We start from the raw sequence: 27,142 nt of genomic DNA, 5'->3' as shown, positions 1-27,142 counted from the left end.
CAGCGTGACCGGACCAGACTGCAGCTGGCTGTAACACGAGGCTGTGGGAGGCGGTCTTAAGTGCAGTGCGCGATGAAATGGTGTCACGTACGGGCCGCGCAGGCGTGGGAGGCGGTGTTAGAAGGCGCAACGTGTGTGCGCAACATACGGAATGACGTCACAAAAATATTGGCAAAAAAAAAGCGGAATCCGATATATTGGGGAAAGTCCATATCGGCCCTCGATATATCGGCTTTGTGGATAATCGGTCCATCTCTAGTGCTAATAACCATAAACGGCACTGCTGCAAGTCTGCTAAAAGGCAGCGCGTTTCTATGCAGATCTTTCTTGGCACGAAAAACGTGAACCTTGCCTTGCGTATACATAGATTTCTTTCCCAGCAAGACAAGCACTAAGGTAATGTATCACTAACACTTTCCCAAAATAATAATACGATAAATTAAAATAACTTTATTAAATATTCTGTGCTCTCTGTCCACCAGAACCCCCCGACCCCCCAAACTAAAGAAAAGTGCAGGCTGTGCTTGGGCAGTGGGTGTGATTGGATGGGGCATGCGCCAGAGAAAGGTTGTGATTGGTCATGAGGTGTGGTGGTTGAACAAACTGCCCAATGCAGGCATACCTTGTGTCCTGCGTACCTCTGATCAGTTTGGAACAGAAGGAAAAAAGGTGACTGTCAGGATTAATCAGATACTTCAGATCAGGACATTTTTTCCCTCAGAGAATAGGTTCCGGAACTCCTTCCTTCTGAGTCACCCTTCATTTCTGCCTCCTACCAACTTCTGAGCACTGTCCCTTGGTTCCACCTCCTACTCGCCTCCCAGTACTGCCCCTTTTAGAGAATACAGAAGCAAGTATCATTTTGTGCTACTAGAAGTAATTTTACATTGAATTTGTTAAGGATAACAAAGACAGTAAAAGTACATCCCCCTGCAGTGAGCAACAATAGCCCCAAATCCACCAACAATAGACCCCTCCAGCAATCATAGATCTCCCACACAACAATAGACCCCCCCCCCCCAGCAACAACGGACCCACGCAACAAAATACCACTGCAGCCACAATAGACCAGCCAACAACAACAAACCTCTACCTCAACAATTTACCCCCCCCCCCCACCAGCAATAATAGAGCCCTATGCAAAAAAAGATTCCCACCAGCAACAATACATCCCCCAGCAGCCAGCATCAATAGATCCTCCAGCACACCCAAGCATTCTTTGCCATTTACATAGTCATTCCTGGGGGTGCCAGAACTCCATTCCCCAGTGTTCCTGCTGAACAAAAAAGCCCTGCTTCAGATGGTAGAAGTAGATGAAAGTGATAGTCTATAATTTATAAAATACACCTGAACAGACACATAGAAAAAAAATATTTAGGGTAACATACATTTTAAGTAGATCAAAGCAGAGATTCCCTACTCCTAAAATTCCATTGTCTAACTGCAAATAAAAGGTATCTATACATTTATGCATCTAATCTGTAGGCAGGGTCTATGCCTTGGGTACGTAATCTGGGGGAGATCGCACACACAGTTCCTGATGCTGTAATTTTTCTTATATATTTTTTATAGGTTGGCAGTAAGGCCGGCCATAGACAGTGCAATTCACACAATTCCCCCATTAACACACAGTGCTGACAGGGGAATCCTTCCTGCCGGGCAATTGTCTTCTCCTGTTGGGGGAAGCCGCCCCCACCTGGAGAAGACCGTGATTATTGCTAGCGGCTATAGCAGCCACTGGTGATCATCACAAGTAAATCCGGCAGGCTGGTTTGTACTCCAGTTAAGCGATCTATCAATTTGGTACATTCAGCCTGCCTGTACATGCTTTAAATGTTGGCCAGTTCCTGCTGAACCAGCCGAGATTTGTATCGTATATGACCGGCCCTATGAATAAGATCATTCCATAAGCACTGGTGTTAGGCAATATAGCAGTTGATTTTTGTATAATATTACCAGGCTTGGGCCCGTAATACTGGAGAACGACTTCTGCTGGAGGGGTGGCAGTTGGCAGTGCACTAGGAAGGTACTCCAATGCTGACAAAAAGAGCCCCATAGCACTAAAACAGATAGTGAGATGTTTCCTATGCACAGGCATTGTTCCTGAGCTGATCCTACTCCCCAGGAAATTCTACCTAATTACTCACTCCAGGTTTGCCCAGTCAGACAGCTGGACACAAATAGAGTGCAGGAGGGGACAAATTCCTCTATAGACTCCACTCCCTATGTATGATGGCATAGTGCCACCTACTGGACAGAGGAAAACCTGCATCTGCTTACAAGTCATGGGGAAAAGATCAGCTGCATGGAGACCACAGGTAATACTGGCAAATAGTCCTTTGACCTATGGTCTGCTTTTCCTAGGCCAAAGTTTCCACAAGATTCTAACTTTTATTCTGTATCAATTTCTCAAGAAAATATTAAAATCTGATTAATGGCCATGGAGTACTACAAACATTTTAATTTTTGACATTGATGTCTTTCTTTTGTCCAGATTTGGGATACAGCAGGCACAGAGCGCTTTCAGTCACTGGGTGCAGCACTCTACAGGGGCACAGACTGTTGTTTGCTTGTCTTTGATGTGACGTCCCCCAATTCCTTCCATGCTCTTGACACCTGGCATAGAGAATTCCTAGTGCAAGCTGATCCTTCAACTCCAGACAAATTTCCCTTTGTGGTGGTTGCCAACAAGACAGATCTGGAGGAACGTCAGGTCAGTGCATTGTTTCCTACTGCAGCCGATGCGTCACTGAGTAAACAAGCTTACTATTGCTTCTTCTTGCTGTTTTATTGTATTTACTCTTAACAGAGAGAGGTGAACTATATCCTATTATGAATTGAAGGGGAATCTGTGTGAAAAGAACGATGGGAGCTCCCACGGCTGACTTTTTTCAGTCACTGGTTATTTAAAAACTGTAAAATGAACATGATTAGAGCATATTTGCAGCTTTCTGCAATAAGGATGACAGCTCTTGAGCTTGTAATCAACTTAGTCTGAAAAACAAATTCTCCTACCTTTTTTATAGGTATTAAAAAGTATCTAAAAAGGCAATGGCGCATGTATAACATTGTTCCTTTGTTAGCAGTGCAGCCACCCAGAGAAGTTTTGACCTGTTCCCCAGGCATGATGTTGTCCAGCAGCAGCACCGGACATGCCATTGCCATAGTGAACTTAGATCGGGCTCTACAGCTAGCAATGATTGGGCTCTACACCCAGCAATGTAGAGTGCCTGGCTTTTGGGTTTTAGGCATTTCCGATTGCGCTGAAAACTGCAAAGGAAATGCACGCTTTGACGCATGTTTCGGGAACGAGCTGCAAACACGCATCGTGCTTGTGCTGCCATTGAATGTTAATGACACCCCGACGTGCCATGCTCCTCTCCAAAAAAGTACAGGAGCTTCTTTGAAGTGGTTTGCGTAAGGCAGCTCGCTCAAGTAAATAGTCTGCCCTACTGTCACGAACCATTAACCAGGCAGAGACTGAAAATGCAGTTAAAATCACACCTTTTATTGTATTATCAAAAATAACACTGATCAGGAACATAGTTAAAAACGGAAGCCAGGATTTGGATGCCAGAGTCGGTAATCGGATGAGCCGGAATCAGGAAGTCGGAAGTGAGAAGTCAGTGTTGTTAGAAGCCAGGAATCCGAAGAGACATCAGCCAGGCAAAGTCATACACCGGAACACAGCAAAGAAACACTGGAGAGATGTTGACCATGCGAAGGCACGAAGGGAATGAGCAAGGCAGTTTAAATAGCTAAAGGTGTCTGGATGTAGGCTGGACTATTGAGACTATTGAGACAGGTAATGATAACCAGGTGAGTCACCCCGGAAACGATGAGTGCCTGGTAATTATTCCACAGCTGAGCAACCTAGAGCACTGAGAAGAGTGCTGCTAGTAATCACAGAAGACCAGCCCTGACACCTACGCACAATGTGCATTAACATGTGAAAAATGCAAAAAAAAAACGCAAGTGGGAATGGGAGTTCCCACTATGCATAGATGTGAATGCAGCCTTACAGCTGGCTCTTTATAGAGCTCCTCCAGGAGTTACTGTATTGGAGCCATAGGACCCCCTCCATCAGATTACTCATCCCTCCATTTGACATCTCTCCCAAGCTGCCCCCCCCCCCCAAAGCCTACAGACATCCCTTCCTGGTCTCCTCACACTCCACAACAATGACAGACATTCTTCCCTAGCCTACTGAAATCCTCTCTTGCTGAGAAACACATCTCCCTGCCTTCTCACATGCACCCACCCCTGCAGATAGACTTTTTTTCTTTCGTGGCATCCCTCTTTCTCCCCACCCCCTGCCCATGTTTAGAGGTACCTCCATTACAGTCTCCACCCGCCACGTGCCAGTTATCTCTTCCAGGCCATCTTACCTACCCCTGCAGACAGACATTTGTCTTTCGGTGGCCGCACTCACCCCCCCCCCATGCCCAAATACATAGCTAAGATATACCTCCTTTGCAGTCTCTACCACCACCCCCGCTTACAAACATCCCTCCAAGTTGCCAGTTAACTCTGCCATTGCCATTTCAACCCCCCCCCCCCCCCAAATCTCAATCTGATAAAATACATTACTTGGTTTACTTCATTATGGCTCACCACTGACCCCCTAACAGACATCTCTTCTTGGTGATTTCACCCCCAACTAGCATACCTCTGCCTCCCTGCTGATAGACATCTTTCCCCAGGAGCGAGTTTTCGGAGCAGCTTATTTTTTGCTGTATATTGCTATTGGGAAATCTACAAAAGGTGAGGGAAATTCACTTCTTTGACTGTTGCCCCTGGAACAGGTGTACCTATTGGAAGAGTTACCCTCACCTCTTGTTTTTAAAACAATTATAAAATGTTTGGCTTTCCCATCACTGTCTGTTTTGACAATGCTTTGTTAGACTAGAAGGAGCTGAAGAAAAAATAGATGAAGTAGAGACATTACAAGGATTATTCACAACAGCTGTGCAAATCCTGAGACATTTGCCCAGGAAATTTTTTTTATAAATGGAACCAATTTATTTCATTAGTAATTTTGCCATGCTTTGTATCATATCGCTATTATAAACTAAACAAATGACAGAATACAATGTGCACTTTTGATTTACAGTAGCACTATTCTCTTTACATTTTTTTTTTTTTTTTGGTTTGATGTATTGATTTGCCTGTAGATTAAATAGAAGTCAGATTTTTGTTGGTAAAGCTTGGCCTCCCAGTGAATGAAAGACTATACCCTATACAGAAACCAGTGTTAGTCTGTGACTTCAGAGTTCTCTGGTCTGGCTGCTGCACCTGTATCCTGGCTCACGCTTGGCTGGCGGCTGTACACACCATTCAGCAGTTGTTTGCATGAAAGGCGTTGAGTGGATAAGACGGGTGTTCTGTAGAGACATCTTTACAAACGTGGCACACATACACTATGTACATGACCTTCTACTGTAGAAATCATGCAAATGTTTCTTAGATCCGCACCATGATCACCTCTTTATTGATGCAGGTTGGTTGTTTGAAACCACAAAGAGAAAAGCGTAGCCTTTTAATCTGTTAAAGGACTATACTGAAGAAGAGAAACTGACGTTTTAGGCTTGTAGTAATAAGATACACCTGTGCTCTAACCCCAATAGCTTCTACATGTATATAATCCATCAGGTGCTAAAAGGGTGTGACCACATGGTAAAAATTCTGGATGAATGCTCTGCACACTGCTATATGCCCTTTCTAGAAAACTTTGCAAAAAAAAAAAGGGGGAATTTTTGGTTCACGTGTATTGCAATACGCATTTAAGCTGGCTAACTGCGTCAGCGTAATCCCTCTATAGCTAGTCCTTCCTCTGTTCTGCAAAATGTAAATGATAGACCCAACTTGCATCTATCTGTCCCATACTGGCACTATATCCACTGGAGCACTTGCATTTTGCAAAGAGTAGAGATTGGCCATAGAGGCAATACTTTGACGTAGTTGGCCAGCTTTAACCTGTATTGCAATATATGTAAACCTAAAATCCCTGGGTTTTTTTTTGCAAAGTTTGTTTGAAAGGGTACATAGCAGTGTGCAGAGGGTTTGTCTAGAATTTTTTGCATGACTAAGCAAGCACAAAATTCAGTTACCATGTGATGCACAAGCCTCATAAAGTAAAAACAAAAGACTTCCTTTATCATCCCCGAGTCAAATCCTCTGGGAAGCAGACTGTCTCACTCCTCCTCCCAGCACTGCAGCTAAGCTCACAGTAGGAGAATTTCAGCAACGGGCAGTGCTGTGGGTGCAGTGGGTGGGACTAGGCCTGGCCACATACTGACTGACAAGCTACACAGTGGTGGTTAACTTTCTTGATGTGGGGGGCCTCAAGCGTGGCCCTTGACATCACCAAAGGGACGCACATAAATTTCAGTGAATATGCATTGTCAGAGACAGAAGAGACAAAACAAAATATATTTAAAGACTGTGGACATGATTTAGGAGATGGCCAGAGTTCATGGACATGGTAGAAGAAAAGGCCAGAGACTGTGGGCATAATACAGGAAATGGCCAGGGACTGTGGGCATGGCACAAGAGATGGCCAGAGACTGTGGGCATGGCACAAGAGATGGCCAGAGACTGTGGGCATGGAAAAAAAGATGGCCAGAGACTGTGGGCATGGCACAATAGATGGCCAGAGACTGTGGGCATTGGAGAAAAGACAAAAGAAAAGGGGCGCACCGACCTAGTGCATCACCACTGGAAGCATTTATTAAAATATTAAAAAGTATACAGTATACTCACAAGGCAGGTGTGATAATACACACATCAATATTGCACATAAAATCTCCAAGGTAGCCAAAGTCCCACGCAAAGCTGAATGGCATGCAGTGTGTCGCATGGGGCTGCTGTGGCTGGGCTGACGCGTTTCAGGGGCGAGCCCCCTTCCTCAGAGCCAGAAAAATTGCTGCTCACAAGAGATGGCCAGAGACTGTGGGCATGGCACAAGAGATGGTCAGAGACTGTGGGCATGGCACAAGAGATGGCCAGAGACTGTGGGCATGACACAAGAGATGGCCAGAGACTGTGGACATGCTGCAGTCATTGACTGGAGATATATTACACGAGACTACTAGAAATCACTACTAGAACAGTGCAAAGTAAAACACCGATTACTGTCTGCATGGGCCCTCAGAGCCACAGATGTGGTTGAGACTCAGCAGTGACAATGCTGATGGCCACGCCCCCTGCAAGGTTTTAAATTCCACTGTAGTGCAAGCAAGTACAACCTACATAAGTGACAACTCTGCTCTAAATTCAGGAGCAGTGCAGCATGGTAACCCCATCACAGTAAGATGCTTTAGGTGGACTTCACTGGCAGGGTCAACAGGTATTTGTAGGACTTTGCAGAGGGACTAAGAGAATACTGGAAGAGGGCAGATTGTATGTATAACATATATATACTGTGTGTGTGTGTGTATAGATAGATATATAATTATTATTATTAAATTTTTAAATCAGTCGCTTGTTTTATGGGACTAAAAGTAGAAGTGAACCAGCTGGATACAAATTTAAATAAATTTCTATAAAGCTGGAAAATATTAAGACTGCAGTTCTGGTGTTGTATGAGGGGAGACATTCACAGTATTCTAGCATTCCTTCTTTATTGCTCAGTCCTATAAAAGGTTTGGGCCAACGATCAGGATATATAGTGGGGATGCCAAGGATATGTTTTTTGCTATAACTGTGTTTGAACGCATATGCAGACAGCTTTTCCAAGCTATAGAATGCCGTTGGATTATGAAAAAAATCGATGAAAATCTCATCCAGGTATCGGATCCATTCAAATCCTTAAAACGTAGACTTGCTGTGCAGTTTAGCTCCTAAAATGTATCTAAACTTAAAAGCAAAATACACTGCTCAAAAATTAAAGGAACACTTTTTTTTTTTTAATCAGAGTATAGCATCAAGTTACTTAAACTCCTGGAATAGTTATATGGTCAGATAAGTAGGTGAGGGGGGTTGTTAATCAGTATCCGCTTCTTTGGTGTTAATGAAATTAATAGGTGCACTAGATAGGCAATAATGAGACGACCACCAAAACAGTAATGGTTTTTAAAGGTGGAGGCCACTGACCTTCTTCTTTTTTTTTTTTTTTCCCCTACTCTTTTCTGACTGTTTTTCACTAGTTTTGCATTTGGCTAGGGTCAGTGTCACTATTGGTAGCATGAGGGATACCTGGACCCTATAGAGCAGGGGTCTTCAAACTATGGCCCTCCAGGTGTTCGGGAACTACAATTCCCATCATGCCTAGTCCTGTCTGTGAATGTCAGAGTTTTACAATGCCTCATATGTGTAGTTCCACAACAGCTGGAGGGCCGTAGTTTGAAGATGCCTGCTATAAAGGTTGCACAGGCAGTCCAACTCCTCCAGCATGGCGCATCAATACGTTCCATTGCCATTGCCAGAAGGTTTGCAATATCTCCCAGCACAGTCTCAAGAGTATGGCGGGGATTCCAGGAGACAGGCAGTTACTCTAGGAGAGCTGGACAGGGCCATAGAAGGTCCTTACATAGTTACATAGTTACATAGTTACATAGTAGGTGAGGTTGAATAAAGACAATAGTCCATCCAGTTCAACCTGTGTAGGCATGTGTGGCTGTAATCATCTCCCATACCCCTGAATGTTCTGATCCTTGAGATGTAAGTCTAAGAGTCTTTTGAAAGCCACCATACTACCCGCAGAAACCACCTCTTGTGGTAGAGAATTCCACAATCTTGTTGCCCTAACAGTAAAGAACCCCCCGCGTTGCCTGAGGTTAAAACGCTTCTCCTCTAATCGCATTGTATGCCCTCGAGTCCTCATGCAATCCCTTCGAATGAACAGCTTTTTTTCTAAGCTGGGATCCCCATTAAGATATTTATAAATTGCTATCATGTCCCCCCTCAGACGTCTCTTCTCCAGGGAGAGTAAATCGAGCGATTGTAGACGCTCTTCATAGTCAAGGTCCTCCAATCCCCTAATTAGTTTAGTTGCCCTTCTCTGGACTCTCTCCAGCTCCAACACATCCCTCCTGAGGACTGGCGACCAGAACTGGACGGAATACTCCAGATGCGGTCGGACCAGAGTTTTATAAAGTGGAAGGATTATAGTCTTATCTCTGGAATGCATCCCTTTCTTTATGCATGCTAATATTCTGTTGGCTTTGGAAGCTGCCGCTTGACATTGCATGCTGTTTCCTAATCTATCATCAACCAATACTCCCAGATCCTTCTCCATTTTTGATTCCCCCAAGGGCTCCCCTCCTAACGTGTATTGTGATTTTATGTTTTTAGTCCCCAAGTGCAAAACCTTACACTTCTCCACGTTAAACCTCATTTGCCATGTCGTTGCCCACTCTGTTATTTTGTCCAGGTCATTCTGCAGGATATCTGCTTCATGTTGTGAAGTTATTGCCCTGCCCAATTTTGTGTCATCTGCAAAAACTGATATCGAACTACTGATCCCGACCTCAATGTTGTTTATGAATAAATTGAACAAGGTTGGTCCCAGGACTGAGCCTTGGGGGACCCCGCTTACCACCTCAGACCAGTCTGAGTATGCGCTGTTTATTACTACCCTTTGGACCCGCCTTTTTAGCCAGTTCCGTATCCAAGAGCAAACCCTGCTATCGATACCTGCAGACCTTATTTTATAAATTAAGCGCTTGTGGGGAACTGTATCAAACGCCTTAGCGAAATCCAAGTACACCACATCCACTGGTCTCCCCCTATCTAGCTCACAGCTCACCTCCTCGTAGAATGTAAGGAGATTGGTTTGACAAGAACGCCCATTTGTAAACCCGTGCTGATTACTGCTGATGATGTTGTTGTCCTTAGCAAACTCTACAATATAGTCCCTTATCATCCCCTCCAGAAGTTTACATACTACTGATGTCAAACTGACAGGCCTATAATTTCCCGGGATATGCCTCTGGCCCTTTTTGAATATTGGAATCACGTTAGCTTTCTTCCAATCCCCTGGTACATCTCCTGTCCTAATACTGTCAGCAAAGATCAGGAACAGTGGTCTCGATATAACTTTACTGAGTTCCTTGAGTACTCTCGGATGTATGCCATCCGGTCCTGGTGATTTGTTTGTGTTAAGTTTATCCAGCCTTTCCCTGATTTCCCCCTCTGTTAGCCATGGTGGCAAGTCCTGTTTATTACTACTAACCATACAGTCATGGTCAGTGTACCCCTCCTTTTCCTGTGTAAAGACTGATGAGAAAAAAGCATTTAGCACGGTTGCTTTTTCAGTGTCCACTGTAACCATCCTCCCATCATTGTTAATTATGTGTGCAATATGCTCTGCCTTAGTTTTTTTGCTGTTGATATATTTAAAGAATTTCTTTGGGTTTTTTTTACTATCCTCCGCTATTTGTCTCTCAAAGTTGATTTTAGCCATCTTGATTTCTTGTTTACTTTTCTTATTTGCCTCCTTGTATTGCTCGAAAGCCGATACTGTGCCCTCTGATTTATACTTCTTGAAGGCCAATTTTTTCCCCCTAATAAGTTTTATGACGCTACAGTTTAGCCAGCCAGGTTTGGCTTTGTCTCTTCTAAATTTATTTCCCATAGGAATGCACTGCAAGATGCCTTTGCCTAATATGTTCCTAAAGCATTCCCATTTTTCCTCTGTGGTCAGGGATCCCAGGGTTTGGTCCCAGTTTACCTTTTCCATCATTGAGTACAATTTTGGAAAGTTTGCCCTTCTGAAGTTTAGGGTTCTTATGTTCCCCACTTGTCTTGTTATGTTGTTATTTACACTAAATGTGATCATCCTGTGATCGCTAGAGCCCAGGTTGTCCTGGACTCCTACCTCCGAGATTATGTCTGGGTCATTAGTGAGCAATAGATCCAGGACTGCGTTTTCTCTGGTGGGGGAATCCACCAACTGTGACATGTAATTATCCAGTAAGGTTTCCGTGAATAGGCGGGCCTTCTGTGAGTGTGCAGTCCCCTCTTCCCAGTCAATGTCGGGGTAATTGAAGTCCCCCAATACGATGACTGATCCCAATTTTGCCACTTTACCCATTAGTGCTAAAAATTCCAGCTCTACCTCCTCCCCTTGGTTAGGTGGCCTATAGCAAACCCCCACAATTACTTTCCCCTTTTCTCCTTCCCTATGGAGTTCAACCCACACAGATTCTAAATCCATGCTCATCCCATCCGTAATGTCACTCCTTTCTGTCACCTTTATATTGTTCTTGACATAGAGACATACCCCTCCCCCTCTTTTTCCTACCCTGTCCTTCCGGTACACCGAATACCCTTGGATATTGGCCAGCCAGTCATGTGAGGGGTCGAACCAAGTCTCTGTTATTCCCACAAGGTCTATGTCCTCCTCATGTACTAACATTTCCAACTCATCCATTTTATTAGCTAGGCTCCTGGCATTAGCATATACACCTCTTAGTTTTAAGGAAGTTAAGCGCAATTGGCGGTTATGTTTATTCCTGTTTGGTCTGAGGTTCTCCCGCACAGACCTGCCAATTGACCTTGTGGACCTACTGTCGCTGACACTACAGCTGCCTTCAGTCCTCTGCTTCCTCCTGACTGACTCTACTTCTGAGCCCTCCCCCCCGTCTCCTAGTTTAAAAGCCCCTCCAACTTGGTGGCCATCTTTCTCCCCAAAAGAGCTGTACCGTCCCCATTAAGGTCCTTAACCCATCAGCAGGACCGGTATATGCTCCTTTGTGCAAGGAGGAACAGGATGATCACTGCCAGAGACCTACAAAATGACCTCCAGCAGGCCACTGGTGGGAATGTCTCTGACCAAACAATCAGAAACCGACTTCATGAAGGTGGTGTAAGCAGTGGTGTATTTATATTTTGTGCTGCCCTAGGTCTGACTAAACTTAACCCCCTCTAATTTAAATATGACCCACCCCTTCCTTGTAAAGGCCACACCCCTTCCTGTTTATGACCCGCCCTGCCATCTGTAAACCACAGATCACAACCACAGACTATCAGTGCCCATCAGTGCAGCCTCATTACTGCCCATCAGTACAGCCCCATCAGTGGCCACTGGTGCAGCCTATCAGTGGCTATCAGCAGAGCCTCATCAGTGGCCATCAGTGCAGGCTATTAGTGCCCATCAGTGCAACATATCAGTGCAAGCCCATGAGTGAAGCTTATCAGTGCCGCCTCGTGCCCATCTGTGCAGCATATCAGTGCTGCCTTATCAGTGCAGCCCTATTAGTTCCCATCAGTGCAGTTTATCAATACCCACCATTGCCGCCTCATCAGTGCAGCCTATTAGTGCCCATCAGTGCAGCCTATTAGTGCCCACCAGTGCAGCATATCACTGCCCATCAGTGCAGCATATCAGTGCTGCCTTATCAGTGCCACCTCATCAGTGGTCATCAGTGCACCCTTATCAGTTCCCATTAATACAGCCTTATGTCACTGGAATAATAAGATTACTCCTTTCTTTTAAGATATTTGGACTTGTGTTTGCTGCCACTGATTGTAATCATAGGATTTTTTCACTTATTTGTATAATGACTAGGAAGTCCATAGTCATTATATAAATAAGTGAAATAATCAGTGGCAGCAAACACAAGTCCAAATATCTTATAAGATAGGAGTAATCTCAGTGACAAATTGTGATCGCACATATGAGGTAAGCAGGTCCCAAATATTATTGCCATCATATACAATTAAAAGTCTTAATTGTATATGATGCAACTCAATATGCTCGCTTAAGGACAAGAATGTTAAAAAAAATGAAATGATATTTACATGATGCCTGCCATACCTGGGGGCGGAGGAAGGTAGGCGGACCATTAGGCTGCAGTGCCACACTTATTAGCATTGGCGGCCGTCGGGCCAGTTGTATTAAGTGTGGTCGACGGCCTGTGGTCTGTCTGAATGTCCTCACCGGCCGGTATTATACCCACAGGTAACAGTGTGACCGCTTTATGGGGCTGCCAGACTGTTTTGCCTCCTGGACCCTGCCCTCCAGCCCAATTTTCCCCATTAGACTAGCACTATACTAAAAGTTTAGCGCAAGCCAGTGGGGACCCTTTTTGTGTGGGAACCGGGAGAAGGCTGTTTTTTTTTTTTTCTTGCAGTTCGCAGCTTTTTTGCTGCCCCCCCCTGCAAAGTGCCGCCCTAGGCCTGAGCCTTGTTGGCCTAGGCCAAGATACAGCACTGGGCCTAAGGGCCCAACATCCTATAGTGGGCCCTGTGCTAACTGCCTGGCACAGTGGAGCCCGATTGGCATTTGCCATTGAACACCAGAATTGGCAGGTCCGCCACTGGCACCCTGTGCTTTTCACAGATGAGAGCAGGTTCACCCCGAGCACATGTGGCAGATGTGAAAGGGTCTGGAGAAGCCGTGAAGTACATTATGCTGCCTGTAACATTGTTCAGAATTACTGGTTTGCTGGGGGGGGGGGGGTCAGTGATAATCTGGGGAGGCATATTCATGGAGGGACGCTTAGACCTCTACAGGCTAGACAATGGCAACCTAACTGCCATTAGGTATCTGGATGAAATCCATGGACCCATTGTCAGACCCTACACTGGTGCAGTGGGTCCTGGGTTCCTCCTGGTGCACGACAATGCCCAACCTTATGTGGAAAGAGTATGCAGCCAGTTTCTGGCAGATGAAGAAATTGATACCATTGAATGGCCCTCATGCTCGCCTGATCAAAATGCAATATAACACCTCTGGGACATTATGTTTCGATCCATCCGATACTGTCAGGTTGCACCTCAGTCTGTTCAGGAGCTCAGTGATGTCCTGGTCCAAATCTGGGAGGAAATACCCCAGGACACCATCTGTCGTCTCATTAGGAGGATGCCCGGACATTGTCAGGCATGCATACAAGCATGTGGGGGCCATACAAACTACTGAGTACTATTTTGAGTTGCTGCAATGAATTTTCAGAAAAATTTACTAGCCTGCTGCATCATTTTTTCACTTTGATTTTTTATGTGTTTTCAAAGTGTTCCTTTATTATTTTTTTGAGCAGTGTATATTGCAGCTTATTAGTCCTTGGCATAGTGGTTGCATTTTTTTCTTTTTTAAGCTTCATTTGCTTTATTTTCACCTTGTTATCCTGCAACTAATACACTCCCTGTCCTTGTATGGCTACATCACTTCACCACTGCATCTATGGAGGAATCCATCTATCGGGTTGAGGTCAGGACTCTGTAAAGGCCAGTCAAGTTCCTCAACCCCAAACTTGCTCATCCTATGTCTTTATGGACCTTGCTTTGTGCACTGGTGCACAGTCATGTTGGGACATGAAGGGGCTATCCCCAAACTGTACCACAAAGTTGGGACCATGAAATTGTCTAAAATGTCTTGGTATGCTGACGCCTTAAGAGTTCCAGTGCACATAGCAAGGTCCATAAAGACATAAAAGGGTGAGTTTGGAGTGGAGGAACTTGACTGGCCTGCGCAGAGTCCTAACCCTAACCCAATAGAACACCTTAAGGATGAATTAGAGTGGAGATTGGGAGCCAGGCTTTCTCATCTAAAATCAGTGCCTGGCCTCACAAATGCGCTTCTGGAAGAATGGTCAAACATTACCATAGACACACTCCTAAACCTTGTGGACAGCCTTCCCAGAAGAGTTGAAGCTGTTATAGCTGCAAAGGGTGGGCCAACTCAATATTGAACCTTACGGACTAAAGGCCCGTACACACGTACCGATGGTCGGCATACAAATGTTCCTCTTTTCTCCCCGGGATGTCGGTGTCTGCTGAAAAGTGCAAAGACAGCACAAGGACAGCACAAGAATTTTGTCCGCCGACTGCAGAAGTGATGTCATGTAATGGTTAACTTTCCCTGTGTTTTCTATTTTCTGAGCATGCCCAGTCTTGCAAATCTGCGGTCTGTCGGCCGAATTGTGTACTGACAGGCGAACAATCGTCCGTTCTGGTGTCGGCATACAAATATTTTCATGTTTGCACGAAAGACTTTTGTCCGCGGATTGTGCGCAGACATCTGTCGGAGGCACCATACTAACACGCGTACAATCGGCAGATCCTTCGTCCACCGACGTTTGTATGCCGACGATCGGTACGTGTGTACGGGCCTTAAGACTGGGATGCTATTAAAATTCATGTGCATGTAAAGTCAGGCGTCCCAATACTTTTGACAATATAATGTATTTTTTTTATTTACTGGATCCTGCAATGTCAGGTTCCAGTACAGCTTTGTGCCCATCTCCCCACATGGGCTTTCAGTTACAAAGAGGACTTTAGATTGGAATGAACTAAAAATCTGCATTTTTCTGCATTGCAATCGGGATTATTGGTGCAGTGCTCAGGCCTCTGCTGACTACTTCTGCAGTTCTGTACCAAGATATGGAACTACAGTTATGGGGCACACACTTGTGCTCCATTGTGAACTATGAGTCTCTCTTCTGCTGTGGAAGATGGGACTTGAAGTTTTTTAATTCACAGATTCTCTAAAAGGAGCTGGCAGTTTAGGGGTCGAGGCTGCAGATACTGACTATGTTTCATGTTACACCCTAAATACTATCAGAAAGATGGACTTACTTTTTTAAGCTCAACCTAATAAAAATGTAAAGATTTTATCTGCTTATGCATTCATCACAAATGTATTAAAAAAAGCAAATGAAAGTATTTGACATCTGTATTTATAATGGCTTTGCACAATCCTTGGCCTACCACCACTATGCATCTAAAATACAGTGCAATCAGTGCTTTAAGTGGCCCAAAAGAGGTGCCGGTACTCTATTAAAGCCTATAAATTTTGTCCCCCCCCCCCCCTGGCCTGGGCTAGGACTCCGGAGCAGGGGGACTCACTGGTGGTGATTGATCTGGCTCTGGAGTGGGAAATATTCTTGGGGGGGGGGGGGGACAATTGAGGCCGCAGATGTCCAAAATGAGCGTATATGCTCAAGAGCTATATTTGGAAGTGGCGGTACTGAGTACCAGTGCATACCGGCCCACTTAAAGCAGTAGTATCCCGCTTTTTGACACTTTTACCTACAGGTAAGCCTATAATAAGGCTTACCTGTAGGTACAAATAATATCTCCTAAACCGGCATGGTTTAGGAGATATTTACAATGCATGCAGCCGCTCGCGCGAGCGGCGCATGCGCTCTGAAGGTCCGGGGGGGGACCTTCAATTAGTTTGCTGGAAAAATCACTCCCGCGCGCATGCACGGGAGTGACGTCATCGCGGCTCCGGCCAATCATCGCGCCGGAGCCGTCTCTTCCGGCCAATCAGCGCGCCGGAGCCACCGAACCCGGAAGAGACTGCGAGGGATCATGGCAGCGTCCGCAGCGATGTCCGGGGGTCCGTGTCGGGGCTTCGTTTTAAGGTAAGTTACACATAATGGGCTATTATGCGATGCATACTAGCTGATTATGCCTTTGTCTTGCAGGTTTTTTTTTTTTAATTTTTTTTTTTATAGGGTTTACAACCGCTTTAAAGCACTGAGTGCAATACATTTAGCAGCAGGCATACCTGCCTACTTTTTCAATAGAAACAAGGGACAACTATTAGTAAAAGTATGTAGGCATAGAACACACCCCCTGCCACATTCCCTCAAAGGGGAATTCTACAAAAAAATGACTAGTTAAACCCACAAGTGCTTTCTTTTTTTTTTTTTTTTTTTAATTACTACTATTCCTTTTTATATTGGCTTTTGAATATTCCTAATCCTAAACTGTAGAACCTGGACAAAGGTTTAGCACAGGGAAACACTTTTTAACGATAAATAGTGCATTTTATATACAACTATATAGATCAAACCAAAATAAGGCACAAATAGCAGGAAAGAGGGACTTTGTTCCAAACCGGGGACATTCACTCAAAATCAGGGACAGTTTGGAGCTATGGGAGCTGGTATGCTGGCTGCAAAAACACACGAGTTTTACATATGCACCCATTCCTTATATGACTTCAAGTGTATCCTATTCCTCCAAATCGCCAATCGGCTCTGAAGTCTTAATTTTTATAGTTGGGCTAGAGGTTAAGTTTGTGTATAATTTTGTTGAGGAAAAAACAGCAATCCCCTTTAGGTAGATATATTGCAAAAATTTTAACAAACGTAGAAGATTCCTACCTTTTTTAGCAAGCTGTTGTCTCACTGTGTTCTTCATTAATTCCTGGATGTTAGGGTCTGCACTCGTTATAATTACCTGCTGCCCGTTTTGGTGTACTAAGAGCAAACCTGCATCCCTTTAGAAGTAATTAACCCTTAGAAAGTATCTCACTAAAAATGAAATTCCTATTGCAGATCATGCCTAGTTGTACTTGTGTCTTAGGCAGCCCATACATTTCTTTCCTACAGCCATGGGTTGCAGGAATGAAATTTGTACGATTATGTTCCCCCATCAACACAGAATTCCTCCTGCCGAGCAATTGTCTGCTGCTGGCAAAACCATTTCCGCTGGGAGAAGACCAGTGATTATAATTGTAAGAGAATCCAGCAGGCTAGTTGTACCCAAGTTAATCAATCCACTTGGTACATTCAGCTTGGCCATTAACGGTTCAAATCTTGGCTGGTTCCTGATGAACCGGCTGAGATTCGAACCGTGTATGGCCGGACTTAGAGCAGCTTCACACTGCCCCTTTAACATTTAGCACTACCCTCTGGCTATAATTAGCTCTGCTTTAACCCTTTCTGCCCACCCCAGCATCCCTTTAAATAGTTTGGAATGCCCGGTGGGGTCGGAAGGATCAGTGATCATGTGACTGCTGGTCCTGCTGGCCACTAATCTGTAGCCTGCAACAAGAGCTGTGTGCTGAGAGAATGCAGCCCAGCGATGCATATGTGCGGTGTGTGAGCGTTAATGCCCACCCTTTGTTAATGCACGTATACATTGGGCAGTCCTAAAGGGTTTAAAGCTGAAATCCAGCCAAAGCTTTTTAATTCATTAGAGTGGAAAAGAGTTAGAGCCATTGTTAAGTTGTCTGTCACAAGTGTCAATGCACCCTTTGCATCGACGCCCCCTTTCTCCTCCCCCCCCCCCCCCTCCAGTGCTGCCAGCTCCCTTCTTCTCCTGCCGGCTGCTGCAGAGGATGTTTCAGGATGAACAACAGGGGAAGGGGCCAGTAAATATTTCATTCACCAGCCCCTTCCTTTTCTGAATGAACACAGTGATTGATCTTTACCGATCACTCCTGTGCTCCTTCTTAAAGCGGAGTTCCGGCCTCAAATACCTTTTTTAACTAAAAATACCCCTATAATACTAATCCATCGCCCTTTACAGAACCTCTATTCTCATACTTACAAGTTGTACAGTATTGGATTTTAGTCAAAATCTTACTTTTAAAAACACTGTCTGGGTGCAGCCATCTTAGACGTGGGCATCTGAAGCCGCAGTGTAATCTGCTGTGTCCTCCTTCCTGATTCCAGGGAGTGTTCTGGGAGTTCTTCCTGATTCCAGCCTCCTGGGAGTGATGACAAACAGCTCCCAGGATGCAATGCAAAGGCGGAAGTGATGTTGGTGGCCGTGGCCACAGAGGGGGGAGAAGGAGGAAGTACAATCAAAAATGCCCAGAAAATAAGGTAGGGACCCCTGAAAAAAATGGCCAATTGTTGATCAGCATAGTGAGCACTCCAGGAATCACTAAAGTTGCAAAATAGGCTGGAACTCTGCTTTAACTGAACTGTGTTTTACTATGTGAATGAATAGGAAGCCACTCAACACACAGCACTTCCCATTCATTCACTTCCCAGAGAAAGGTACTGGGGAAGCTCTGTCCTCTTTTCTCGGTCTAAAAAGTGAGACATCATGGGTCTGTTTGGACCCCTTATATTTTACCAAAGACCCCCAACGGGGCTCTTAAAAAAAAAAAAAAAAACTGTAAAAAAATAATATATAGTAAAAAAAATTATTAAATTAAAACTGTAAAAAATATTAAAAATAAAAATCACAGCATCACAGCAGTGTGAACCCAGCCTCAAAGGTCTAAGCACATAACAGGTATATTTTGATTGAATTATTTCTTTGACTTAACAATTGTGACTCCTGGGTTGTATGGATATGGGCTTGTATTGTATTTTCTGTCACGCATTTGTACATTTATTATGATTCCTTTTTTGTTTTCTATTTAAATTTGAATGAACAGCCATGTTTTCTATTATTAGGATGCTGAGCCAAGCTGTATTGTAATTTTTGTAAACCTTTTAATAAAAATATGTATTGAACAAAAAAAAAAAAAAAATACCTGAACAGAATGTATAATCTTTGGCATCTCGGTAATCAGCTATATGGTTGAAGTCCATACTAAATCAACTTTAAGAGGGTGTAAACTTATAGTAAGCATATAGTTTGATAAAAAATGCATTTTTAGAACAACCACCTCACTAGCCTGTATTTTATTACAGGTTTCTCCTCGTCAGGCACAGGAGTGGTGCAAGTCATGTAATGCAGAATACTTTGAAACAAGTGCAAAGGAAGCAGTGAATGTAGAGGAAGCATTTGTACAAGCCATCAGACTAGCGCTTAAGCATGTATGTATATTTGTGAAAATCTATTGATCTTTATTACAATTTAAAGGGTAAGTGATACCCTTTGTGATACCGCTAACAAAAATCTAATATCTTGTTCATCCTAAATCATTGATTGAAAGCCTTGAGGCATAAATTGGCTATTTCCATACAACACAGGAAATGTCGCAAAGTACAAACAGCAGTGAGGGGATTAGGTGGCGAGAAGTTGAAGAAAGAAGGCATCTTCAACATCACTTTTAGGCCTCGTTCACAGGCGCGTAACTCAAGCGTACATCTATGTAAGAGCCTATTTTACCTATACGGGGATGCCCATGTGTGCAACCCCATGCAGGCAGTCCCAATCAGGTCAATTGGAATGCAGCGGTTGTGCGGACACAGCTGTTTCTCCCAGTCAGACATCTGTCTGTGCAACTGCTGCCTCCCAGTTGTCCTGAATAGGACTGCCTGCACGGGGTTACACACGCACCTGTACATTCCTGTGCAGGCAAACAAGGCCCTTGCATTGGCGTATGCTAAAATTCTGCCTGTGTCAACAAGTCCCCCAGCTGATTCCTGCCATTCAATAATAAAGCCTTGTACACACTAATAGTTTTCTTTCATTCAACCCAGCGGGCTGAATGAAAAAAAACTGACCACTCAGGTCGGAGCCTCTGTTTGAATAATCTGATGTGAGTACAGCAATCTCCCTTATTGTGTTCTGATAGGGGGATGCCCCCCCCCCCCCCGCCAAAACACTCTGGTCAACGCTGTCAGCCATTAGCTGATAGCACTGATTGGGAGACGATCAGTAGACCTGTTTTCGGTCATGCTCTTTTGACAAAGGCCGGCTCCTGTTGGACAGGCTGTAGTATACACGGGCTGAATGTCAGCCGGTTTCTATTGAACTGAGCCAATGCTGCCTGACATTCAGCCCGTGTGTACTAGGCTTTAGTTAGCCTCAGAAGCTTGGGAATGCAAGACTTCTTAGGCATTTATACTGTTCATTGACTGCTGTATAAATGCTTTACCGCAATGCACTGATGTGGTTAGCCCTTAGGCAACCTATGCAAGGACACATAATCTTCAACAGCAGACAATTGGTCAGATCCTTAACCCTCCCACAGGGACACAGTTGAAACACCACCTAAAAAAATGCTTACTCAAATTGCCTATACACTGTTTGCATTTTGACCAATTCCTGTGGATCAGGAACCGCCTGGCTTATGAACTTCGATTGAGAAATTGAAGGAGCCAGGCACAAAAATGTCAACTGAATGACTGCATCCAATCAGTTGCAGTCAGGTTTGCGTATGAGGACAGCCACAGGTGACCTCTGTCAAAAAAAAAAAAAATAGACAGCGAGAGATTTGTCTATCCATACTGTTTAGCATGGATAGGGGAATCTATGGATTTCTCGCTGTCAGCCTGCTGGGTTGAATGAGAGAAATCTTTGTGTATGGCCAATTTTGAGTCGGGTTGATGAAAAGTCTGCAGTGAATCTCTAAGGCTTGGGAGCCTATAATGATTTTTCAAGGCAGTGAATCTCCTTGGGGTGGCTGGGGGTGGGGGCTGATTTTTACTCTACCAGCTAGAGGACAATCGCCAGCAGAGTGATTCAATCTTGAATTGGCAACAAGCTGAAGAGAGACAGAATACCTTTTCAGGGCACTAACCTAGAACTGGGGCATGTGTTGTGCTGGCCCAAGGAATGATATAAAGGAAACCTTGTGCCAAACACATCATCTAAGAATTTGAATAGGCCTTGGCAGGTAATCAGTGACAGTAATGAAAACATGGGGCTTTCATAAAAGAATAATTATTCCCATAGCACCTAGATTTTCTCATTTCCTTTTAACCAGCACTAGAACCTTAACTGAGCCAAAGACACAATTATATGCACAACTCTAGAGCCATGTGTATAAATTGTCTATGTTGTCTCAGAAGAACTCATTTTGTCAAAAGTCCAAGGTGTTCTGAGATCTGCTTCTGAACCTACAAAAAGGTCTTTCATTTAGGGTGAATTCATACCTGCAAATGTACCCTGCCTCCAATTTTGATGTGAGAATCCCAGCCGGGGTTCCCATGATTAGCAGCTGGAGGCAGCCCCATTGAAAGCAATGGGATGCTGCCAGCTACTGCAGCTAATCGCGGCAGCTTGTAATCGTTCATGCAACAGTCACATGCGAGTGATCGCTGCATGAGAGATTACATGCAAGTGGCTGTGATCAGCCTCCCATTGCTTTCAATTCCCCCTTCCTAACGAATGGCACCACAAAGCTTCTAATTCACTCCTTGGTCATCTCTCACCTCAACTACTGCAACTCCCTCCTCATTGGCTTATCCTTACATAGGCTATACCCCCCCTTCAGTCCGTCATGAATGCTGCCGCCAGACTCCTCGACCTTACCAACCCCTTAGTGTTCTCCACCTCTCTCCACCAATCCCTACACTAGCTTCCGCTCCCCCAACAAATTAAATTCAAGGTACTAACAACTTACGAAGCCATCCACAACTGTGCCCCAAGCTACATCACTAACCTAGTCTCAAAATACCAACCAAATTGTTCTGTTCATTCCTCCCAGACCTCCTGCTCTCTAGCTACTGTGTCACCTCCTCCTATGCATCCAGGACTTCTCCAGAGCCTCTCCCATTCTCTGGAACTTCCCACCCCAATCTGTCTGACTACCTCCTACTCTGTCCACTTTTAGACGATTCCTGAAAACGTATCTCTTCAGAGAGGCCTATCCTGCCCAGACCTAACAACTGTACATTTATTTTCTCTATCAGCCCATCCCCCACAGATACCTTTTGTTTCTCTTGACCCTCCCTCTTAGATTGTGAGCTCTAACGAGCAGGGCCCTCTGATTCCTACTGTATTGTAATTGTATTTTCTGCCCTTATGTTGTAAAGAGCAGAAAAAACTGTTATATAAATCCTGTATAACAATAATAAAGGGACTGCCTCCCACAGCTACTCATGGAAACTCCTGCTGAGGTTCTCACATCTAGTCGGAAGGCAGGGTGCATTCGCTGGTGTGAATGCCCCCAAAATGAAAGGACTTTCTGAAAAACAGATCAGTTGTGCCATGGACCTTCAACTTTTGACAAACGAGTCCCACTGGGGAAGGACAGGGTAATTACAAAACATTTGTGGTCTATAACTGCATTTCTTTTACCAGTTGTTCTTTTTCTTAACAGCAGGAAGTACCTGGCAAAAAGGCAAATGAAGAATCTGTGAATTTGTTAGAAAAGGCAGAAAATCCACACAAAAAAAAATGTAACTGTTAATTATATGAAGAATCCCCTTACCTCAAACGTGAAGGTGCTTTTTCCAATTATCAAAACCTATGACAATGCCTAACTTACATGGAATTCATGGATTCAAGTCCAGAACCTTGATAAATATGTGTAAAATTATATATATATATTTTTCTTTTGTATGGACAATACAGACCTTATCCTTTAATCTGAGAAAATGAGATTCATGTAATATCATTATGCAGCTGTGAAAAGGTTTCAGAATTTTTTGGAATTTCTGCTTAAATAACTCCTACAATGTTATCTGGACTGCAACAAAGTCTTAGCAATAAAAAAACAGTCTTGTCTTATTTAGTATACATTTTACATAGCTGCGTTTTTTAGTATAAGCTGACAAAAATGTTTAAAATATGCAATTTCAAAACGGATTTATTTTTTTTAAGTATATTTAACTTTAAGACCTCATGGAGCTTAAAAACACAGCTTATACAGGCATAAACTGTAAAAACATCTCTATATTCGCCTATGTGGCCATGCATACGCAGGCATTTACAGGAGTACAGTATTTGAAGAAGAGCATTTACAGACCGAAAAGAAAAAACCCCAAAGGAGCGTGCTTAGAGGTGCTTTTGAACAGAAAAATGTGCATGCATATGCATGTAAATATATTCCAATGGGCAGAATAAATTAATCTTCTGGCCAGTAGAATGCATTTACGCTCAAACCCTATACGCACATAAATGCTCGTACATACATTCACCTCATCCCTTTAAAGCCGAACACACATTAATTACGCACATTCTGTGGCTGGCTAAGGTGGTAAATAAACTCACTAAGTGCATTATCTGCATTAAAGTGATTGTAAAGACTCAAGGTTTTTCTCCTTAATGCATTCTATGCATTAAAGTGAAAAACCATCTGTGCTGCAGCTCCCCCCAAACCCCCCTCATTTTTTTTCTTACCTGAGCCCGGTCTGATCCAGCGATGTGCATGAGCGCAGCGACTCCAGTGGCTGTCTCTCTCCTCTTTGGACAGATTGATAGCAGCAAGAGTCATTGGCTCCCGCTGCTGTTAATCAAATACAGTGACATGGAAGTAGGGGGCGGAGCCGAGTGTCTCTGTCAATGGATGCAGCAGCGGGACTCAGGAGCGAGCTTTCGGTGGGGACACCCGATGAAGAGGAGGGCCCCGGTGGGGCTCCCTGGAAGAGGATCAGGGCTGCTCAGGGCAAAACGATTGCACAAAGCAAGTAAGTATAGACATGTATGTTATTTTTGTTAAAAAAAAACAAGGGTTCACAGCCCCTTTAAATTAGCCTCAGAACCTGTGTAATTAATATGTGTTTGGATTTAAAGGGGATGATGTGGCAACCTTAATACTCATTCATTGTATTTGTATTTTTTTCTGGCAGAAAAAAACGTTGCTCATTTTGATGAGCCTGTGTGCATGAGGCCTAACAGCTGCAGCCTGCCAGTGTCAGCGGCCACTGTGCAAGACACTGAAAGTTAATTCGACAGCTTGTTTTATTAGCTAACTAATGTGATCACCATGATTGGCTGTCAGTTAGCATGGTTCCCATTAGTGTGAGATCAGTACTGTTTGTGAAAGCAGGTTCCTAGTTCCAAAATAAAATGTAGATTCTGGTTTCCTCAGCTTGGGGCCCCATGCTAGAAAATCTACAGTATATTTTGTAGGCAGATTGGGTTAAAGCGGACTTTGGAGCAAACAGCTACACACATAAGGAAGCTAGTATTTATATAAATCAACTGGAACTAAAAACTTTAAGGAAAACTGGAAAAATCAGCAAAAAAATATAGCAGCTAGAAACAGGGATGCACCAATACCAGTTTTTTAAGACGGAGTACATGTATCGATCGATACTTCTTTTTCTCAAGTACTAGTCGATACCAATTACTGATACCTATTTTTAGTGTCACGTGACAGTTTTTTTTAGACTAATGAAAAATTATTACCGTAGATCAGTGAGGGGTACAGGAAGAGAAGAGGGCTCCTGCACAGGGTCAGAGGAGGAGTACAGGGGCAGAGGACTGTGTTAGAGGGGACCCTGGACAGCCTAAAATAGTCAGAGGGAGTCTGGATCAGAGCCCTCTGTATTGATTGGAGCTGGGTAGGGAGGGGCAGTTGGTACTTACGATTTGGGCAGCCTCGTCTCTTCATGAAGGACATCTTCTTGGCTGGGGGGTGAGCCAGCACTAAGTAAATGCTTAGTAGTAGGTTACCGGTATCAGCGCAACGCTAGATGGAAAGCTCCATGTCCTATCTCCTCAGACGCTAGGAAATGACTGAACTTCTTGCTGCAGATGAGGAGTTTGGCCACCTCCAGAGGGCCACCCTCTGGGTGTGCTTTTTAGTTTAGTTGCAACTAGCGTCCTGCTCCTGTAGGCGGCAACTAAAAAAAACACACCAGTCATGAAATATGGCTGTGTCCTTCAATAAATGAAAGAGAAATATAGCAATTACCATATAAGGACTGGCAAGCCAATACTGTTAGTGAATCTTTTTGTTCTTGGTTTAAAAATATACTTTTAAACCAGGATTCAGTCTAAGCCCCAGTATGCATTGGTGTAGCGTGTTGTCACACATAGGGCAGCCCATTTATTTTAATGGGCTTACCCTACATGTGACAACTTCAAAGAACTTCAAGTATCTTTTTGAACTTTGTATATTTGAACTCCTGCAGAACTACATGTATTTCTTGCTGTGTTTGGTATGCCATTAACAATTAATGGTACCTAAAAATGGAAGGACCAAGCACCAAGAAACTCGAAGCTCAATCACCCATCGCTCTGTACTTGTCAACAAATGTGCTCATGCACAACAAATAAATAAATAAAGCAAAACATGATAAAAAGGTGCATATGGAATACGCACAAGCGGCGCTATACCTCAAACAATCAATCACTAAGAATGAGTAACACAAACCTGTCATATATAGGTCTCTTGTAAAGGAAAATGAATAAATGTGTAGTAAAATATAAAATGTATATAAAATATATATATATATATATATATATATATATATATATAAGTCAGAGTCCGTGAAACAGAAAGTCCATCACCAACAATATTTCATGTGGGTATGCTATGCAGTATTCCAGGTGTAGCGCTGCTCGGTGTGCACCTCCACCTCACCACTTGTGAGACACTCGAGTACAGTATATACGCTTACCAGATAGCTTAATTGTTAAAGCCTGTAAGTCTATTCCGCTCTGGACTCTCCCTATAGAGACCTATATATGACAGGTTTGTGTTACTCATTCTTAGTGATTGTTTGAGGTATAGCGCCGCTTGTGTGTATTCCATATGCACCTTTTTATCAAATTAATGGTACCTGTATCAAATGTGGGAACAACAACATTTATAATGTAGGTATACTGGACAGCCACTGAAATATCTAGTGAATATTTAAAATGGACACACCAAGAGCAGTTTTGATAAAAAGCATAAAACAAAACTTTACTGGACATCAAAATACATAAAACTTCTTACACATAAAATTTACCATTAACATTACACAAAATACCACAACTTAAACATACACTCCTATTCCCAAAATATCAAATACTTAGCTCTGGTAGTTAAATGTCAACAGCTTACACTGGATAGCTGGAGGAACAGGACAATAGGAAATCCTGGCTGCATGCTTGGTCTTTCCACAGACCAAAAAACAGCCTATTCCTGATGCTATGGACTCTGTTATTATTATTGTTATAGTCCTGTATACCAGAGACCGCCCACAGGATGTAACCATTCCTCTTGACCACTCACAGGTCATTTTGTGACTGAGGCCATCTACACATGCACCCCCCCCCCCCAACCACATGGTCAATTGGATATACGGCAGCCATCTTTAACCACCTCCCACCTGGCCACTGTACATATACGGCCGGGTGGGAGTCTCGTCCTTCTGATCGGACGTTCCGGAGCGTCCTTCAGAAGGAGCGAGATCGCGCCGCCGCGGGCACGCGCTGCGGCGCGATCTCGATGTGCCTGTGTCCCTCGGACACAAAGCAACAAGTTGCGGCAGGAGGGCCCTGTGATTGGCCCTCCTGATCACATGACAGCTGTCTCCAATCACAGCTGTCATATAATGTAAACACAGCTTGTAACGGCTTTGATCTCTTCTCCTCCTGACAGATCCTGTCAGTGAGGAGAAGAGGGATGATCTGTACTGCAGCCAGTGGATCAGTGAGTATTTCTAATTACTCACTGATCACAGGGGGGGGTCTGTGCTGGTAATCATAACATTCATTACCAGTGCAGCCCTGGGGGGGGGTGCCACTAGAGCCACCAGGGATGCCCAACCATGACCACCAGGGATGGCAAACAGGGCTCAGAAAGCCTGCCAGCGGTGCCCTTCCTATCAGTGCTGCCCACCAGTGCCCATTATTGCCCACCAGTGCTGCCTATCAGTGCCACCTATCAGTGCCT

The 27,142-nt window shown here is 44.0% G+C and overlaps 1 protein-coding gene across 1 annotated transcript in view; it reads left to right on the top strand.

Moving 5' to 3' along the window:
• LOC309561001 (ras-related protein Rab-7a-like) overlaps positions 1–27,142 on the top strand; it is a 112,113-nt gene that overhangs the window by 58,222 nt on the left and 26,749 nt on the right. The window contains exons 4-6 of the mRNA XM_082264709.1: positions 2,495–2,713; positions 19,329–19,454; positions 22,631–22,725. Of these exons, the coding sequence (XP_082120835.1) occupies positions 2,495–2,713; positions 19,329–19,454; positions 22,631–22,720 (435 nt within the window). The 3' untranslated portion in view covers positions 22,721–22,725. The remainder of the gene's footprint in view (positions 1–2,494; positions 2,714–19,328; positions 19,455–22,630; positions 22,726–27,142) is intronic.

The sequence above is a fragment of the Pelophylax lessonae genome, assembly GCF_965119305.1.
Source record: "Pelophylax lessonae genome assembly, chromosome: 7".
NCBI lineage: Eukaryota > Metazoa > Chordata > Amphibia > Anura > Ranidae > Pelophylax > Pelophylax lessonae.
Note: the sequence above shows the minus strand (reverse complement) of the source record. Positions and strands in the feature narration are given on the sequence as shown.